The sequence below is a fragment of the Morus notabilis genome, unplaced genomic scaffold (genome assembly GCF_000414095.1).
Source record: "Morus notabilis unplaced genomic scaffold, ASM41409v2 Scaffold45, whole genome shotgun sequence".
Taxonomy (NCBI): domain Eukaryota; kingdom Viridiplantae; phylum Streptophyta; class Magnoliopsida; order Rosales; family Moraceae; genus Morus; species Morus notabilis.
The window spans coordinates 1,786,707-1,792,308 of NW_010366164.1; the positions used below are offsets into that span (position 1 = coordinate 1,786,707).

Consider the following 5,602-nt stretch of genomic DNA (forward strand, 5'->3'; position numbering starts at 1 on the left):
TCGGAAGACCAACCCTTCAGGCGCTAAGGGCCATAACTTCCATTTACCACCAAAAGGTTAAGTTCCCTACCTCAAATGGCATGGGCGAAATGAAGAGCAACCAGTATGAAGCTAGGGTTGCATACTCTAACGCCCTGTGCGGATATGACTAACCAGGAAGACAGAAGGCAAGGATGGTTCACCAGAGCCTCGTCGAGGACGTAGATCCCAGAATCCAAGAGGAAGTCACATGGTCTCAACCCGTCGAGCAGTTGGTGGAGATCTAAGTTGATGAAGGCGAGTCCACCAAAGTGCTAAAAATAGGCTCAGGCTTAGCCCTATATCTTAAGGTTGAGATCGAAAACTTCCTCAGGAAGAACTTAGATGTCTTCGCCTGGAATCATTCCGACATGGAAGGGATCGACGCTGAGGTAATATGTCACTCCCTAAACGTCGACCCCTCATATCCTCCCAAGCCTCAGAAACGTCGACCGATGAACCCCGAGAGGTATGAAGCGCTGAAAGAAGAGGTCAACAAGCTGATAAATAATAGGTTCATCAGGGAGGCCCATTATCCGCGTTGGGTGTCAAACCCCGTTCTAGTGGTCAAGCCCAACGGGGACTGGAGGACATGCGTTGACTTCAGGGATCTCAACAAAGCCTGCCTAAAGGATGGCTTTCCACTCCCTCGAATAGACCAAATGGTCGATGCCACGGCGGGACATGAGATGCTGAGCTTTATGGATGCCTACTCCGGATATAACCAGATCCCCAGGCATCCAGTCGACGAGTAGCATACATCCTTCATAACCGACAGGGACCTCTACTGCTACAAGGTGATGCCCTTCAGCCTGAAAAATGCAGGGGCTACCTACCAGAGGCTTGTGAATAAAATGTTCACTCAACAGCTCGGCAAAACGATGGAGGTCTACGTCGACGACATGCTTGTAAAAAGTACCAGGGCCAGCCATCACGTCAATCATCTGGGGGAAATGTTTGGTGTGTTGAGAACATACCACATGAAACTCAATCCCCAGAAATGTGCCTTTGGAGTTGGGTTAGGGAAATTCCTCAGTTTTATGGTCAGCAATCGTGGGATTGAAGCTAACCCTGAGAAAATCAAAGCCCTACAGAATATGCGGTTCCCAACAAAACCAAAGGAAGTGCAAAGATTAACAGGATGTGTCGCCGCCCTAAACAGGTTCATATCAAAAGTAACCGACAAATGCGTCCCCTTCTTTGACGCTTTGAAAGGAAGCAAGCGCTCTGAGTGGACACCACAATGTGAAGAGGCCTTCCAGAAATTGAAGGAGCATTTGGGCAAGCCCCCAATTTTGTCAAAACCAAACGTCGACGAAGAGCTTGGCATATACCTCTCCGTGTCCCAACACGCCGTAAGCTTCGTATTAGTAAGAGAAGAAGAGAGGGTGCAATTGCCAATCTACTATGTGAGCAAAAGGCTCCTCGACACCGAGTTGAGATACAAGGAAATGGAGCGCCTAGCCCTCGCCCTGATGGTAGCTTCAAGGAAGCTTCGGTACTATTTCCAATCTCACACAATACGGGTTCTCACAAACCACCCGCTGAGACAGGCTCTACAGAAGCCCGAAACTTCCGGTCGACTCCTTAAATGGTCGGTAGAATTAAGTCAGTTCGACATAAAATACGTGCCAAGAGTTGCGATCAAGGGCCAGGTGCTTGCCGCTTTTCTGGCTGAGTTCTCTCATAGACCAGCTCCCGCCGCATCTGGAGAAGTCGAGGTTACAAAATGGAAGCTCTACGTGGATAGGGCGTCGAGCGAAAATGGGTCAGGAGCCGGCGTCTTGTTAATCAGCCCCGAAGGCCACAAGATTACCTCGGCGGTTCGAATTAAATTCAAGGCGTCGAACAATGAGGCGGAATATGAAGCACTAATTAGCGGACTACGGTTAGCCAGCCACCTGAGGATCGAAAGGCTCAGCGTCTTCAGCGATTCTCAATTGGTCGTCGCGCAGGTAAAGGAAGAATACCAAGCGCGCAGCGAGAAGATGGGGGCGTACTTGAGAAAGGTAAAGGAAGAACTCGTTGAGTTCAAAAATTATGAAATACTTCAGATACCATAGGCCGAAAACGCAAACACCGACGCCCTGGCAAAACTAGCATCTTCAAGAGATTCTGACACCCTGGGGGTCATTCCCATCGAAGAATTGGAGCGGCCGACCATTGAAGAACAAGCTAAGGCATTAATCATCCAAGCAGGTGGAAATTGGATGACACCGCGCATACAATACCTAATGGATGCACAACTGCCAGATAATAAAGATGAAGCCAGACGGATCAGGTATAGAGCTGTTAGGTACTTATTGTACGACGACTTGCTCTACTGACAATGCTATTCAACACCTCTACAACGGTCTCTAGGTGATGCCGAAGCCTAGAAGGTCCTCCAAGAAATCCATGAAGGAGTCTGTGGTAACCATGCTGGGGGACAGTTTCTGGCTCTGAAGGTTTTAAGGCAAGGATACTACTGGCCCACGTTCAAAAAGGACGCTTTTCAATACGCCTGACGTTGCGATAAATGCCAAAGGTATGCCACAATTCCCAGAGCACCCCTAGAAAATTTAACTTCCATTCTCAGTCCATGGCCCTTCGCCAAATGGGGAGTTGACCTGATCGGGCCACTACATCTTGCACCCGGAGGATTAAAGTTTGCAATCGTTGCGGTAGACTACTACACGAAGTGGGCAGAGGCAAAGGCTCTAACTACAACCACGGAAGCAGCCTGCACCAAATTCATGTGGGACCACATCGTATGCAAGTTCGGGGTTCCCCACTCGATAGTGTCTAACAACGGAAAGCAGTTCGACAACGCCTCAACGCGCAGATTCTGTGATAGCTTGGGCATCCGGAAAGACTTCTCGGCACCAATCCATCCACAATCAAATGGACAAGTCGAGGCGGTCAATAAAATATTAAAGTATACCCTCAAAAAGAGACTCGACAATCTGAAAGGGAAATGGGCCGAGGAACTTCCCAAGGTCCTATGGGCATACAGAATGACAAGCCGAACTACCACGGGTGAAACACCCTTCTCCATGGCATATGGCATTGAGGCGGTGCTCCCCGTAGAAATCGAAATGCCGACTCTAAGAACTTTCATCCATAACGACGATGACAACGCGGAAGGCATGAACGGAGAACTCGACTTGTTAGAAGAAAAAAGGCTCGACTCCCAACTACGTCTCGCCGCCTATCAGCAAAGAACAGCGCGATACTACAATAAGAAAGTTCGGCAGAGAAGGTTCGTCCCAGGAGACCTAGTATTAAAAAGGGTAACGCAGAGCACGAAACCCAAAAATACTGGTTCACTAGGACCAACTTGGGAAGGGCCCTACCGCATAAAGGAAGTGCTACGCCCCGGCACCTACGTTTTGGAAAGCCTCGACGGCAAAAGGATTCAACACCCGTGGAATGTAGAACAGCTAAGGCTATACTACCAATAGTGTATGAAATTCTTACATATCTCAATTGTACATTCTTTACAAATTGAATAAATTGACATGTTTGCAGAAAGAGAAGAATTCACCCCTTAATAACATGTCTGCTTAAAAAACCAAGGTTATATTAAACAGACATGGGGGGACAGAGGTCCACGGATCACTAAAAAATGACACGACGACCCCAAGGGGTGTAATCGACGTCAGATCCTCCAAGGAGGAAAGACGAGGACTTAGCAAAATTTTAAGGAATTTTTTAAGACGACGACCCCAAGGGGTGTAATCGACGTCAGATCCTCCAAGGAGGAAAGACGAGGACTTAGCAAAATTTCAAGGAATTTTCTAAGACGACGACCCCAAGGGGTGTAATTAACGTCAAATTCTCCAAGGAGAAAAGACGGACACTTAACAAAATCCTAAGGGATTTTCTAAAGCGACGACCCCAAGGGGTGAAATCAGCGTTAGATCCTCCAAGAAGGAAAGGCAAAGACTTAGTAAAATTCTAAGGAATTTTCTAAGAAAGCAGCAATTACAAATTAAGGTATAAATTAAATCTGTTATCTTTTATATATATAAAGTGCAAATAAAATAAAAGATGTCCGAATCGACAATAAGTTACAAACGAAAGAGAGACAGGTAAAAATCATTCAGGCCTCGCTGCCAGCGGCCGATTCTTCGCCGTCACCAGGCGGGAAAACATTGTCGTCACCAGCAGGAGGAGGAGAGTTATAAAGGAAGCTCAAGTCCCACTCTGGACGCTCTTTCTTGACCAGGTCGACAATTTGTTGACCCGCAGATTAAAAATCCCTAGTGCGGATGTCAGTGAGCTCCTGAGAAGCCTTGAACTCCTCAATAATCTCAGCGCACTTGGCGTCGAAAGCAAAAGCAGCTTCTGCCTCGGCTTCCCTCTTCCCCTCAGTCTTCCCCTCGGCGAAACGCCTCTTCGCTTCCTCAGCTGCTTCGGACAACTTCTTATCAGACAGGTCTGCCCGCTCCGTGAGACTCGCGACCTCAGCTTTCAACTTTACTAGTTCATCTTCCAAGCTCGCCAGCTTGGCCAAGGCCACGTCCCTCTTCTCGACGGCATCATCTAACTTTTTGTTAGCGTCAGAAACAAGGGAGTTGAGCTTGGCCTCCACATTGTCCATCTCATTTTTACGCTCATCAACCTTGACTAGGTCGAGAAGGTTAAGGATTAAAAGAACAAGGCTCTGGGAAGTTGGAAATTAGAAAAGATGAAGTAAAAAAAAAATCGACCGAATCGTACATGAATCTGGAAGGAGATTTGTTTGCGCTGATGGTCGACCAGAGAAGACTAAGAGGCAGCAATCCAGTGGGGCTCAAGGAAAGACTCATAAAGAGCCTGAAAAACAAGGGAGAAGCGAGGAGGAAGTTTCAGCATCGCCTTAATCTCGGCATCAGATATGTCCATGACTTGGAACTTGGGGTCCATAATTTTAGCCCCCGGGATAAGCACGTGCTCTCTCGGCACCAGCGGAATGTCGACGTCAGGAATAGGGACCATTGGCGTCCACGTTTCTACCACCGGCGTTTCCTTGCACCTCTTTTTTCGCACAAGATCCGTCTCCAACCCCGAAGGGCCCTTGGTCTTCTTGCTTCTCAGAACGTGGGAAAAAGAGCTAGCTTTCTCCTTTCCCTTCGACGGGGGCAGTTGGCTCGGCGGGGGCTGTTGGTCCGATGGCGGCTGCTGGCTCGGCCCAGATTGCCGACTGCCAGGAAGTTGAATTCTCAATGATGCCATCTCTGCGGAAACGACGAGACGAATATATGATCAGCATTTGAAAAACAAGAACCGTAATAAGGGAAGGCATCGAAAGTAAGAATTACCCTCGTCGCTTAGGTGGAAGTATGCGCGGATGACGTCTAGGTCCGAAGGGTTGAGGAGATCAAAGATTAAACTGGCGGCGCGAAGGTTGGCCTCGACCAGAAGCATGTCGATATGGCGAACGTCTGACGAAAAAGAGAAAGCCTTCTCGATCCTCGCCAAACTGTTGCCAGAAAACTTTGGCCGGTCCTGGCTAACTGAAGGGTAAAAGATTATCAACATATGAACAAAAAGTAAAGTCAGATAAAAGAAAGCCAATAGACTTACCTATATTCCCAAACGCCACCTGCACCTGCCTTCA

General features: G+C 48.0%; 1 protein-coding gene across 1 annotated transcript; it reads left to right on the top strand.

Moving 5' to 3' along the window:
* The first annotated feature begins 899 nt into the window (after positions 1–899).
* LOC112093847 lies at positions 900–3,461 on the top strand. Its single transcript, XM_024173172.1, has 3 exons — positions 900–1,973; positions 2,082–2,299; positions 2,546–3,461. The coding sequence occupies exons 1-3, from the start codon at positions 900–902 to the stop codon at positions 3,459–3,461; spliced, it is 2,208 nt and encodes a 735-aa protein (XP_024028940.1).
* Positions 3,462–5,602: the final 2,141 nt, after the last annotated feature.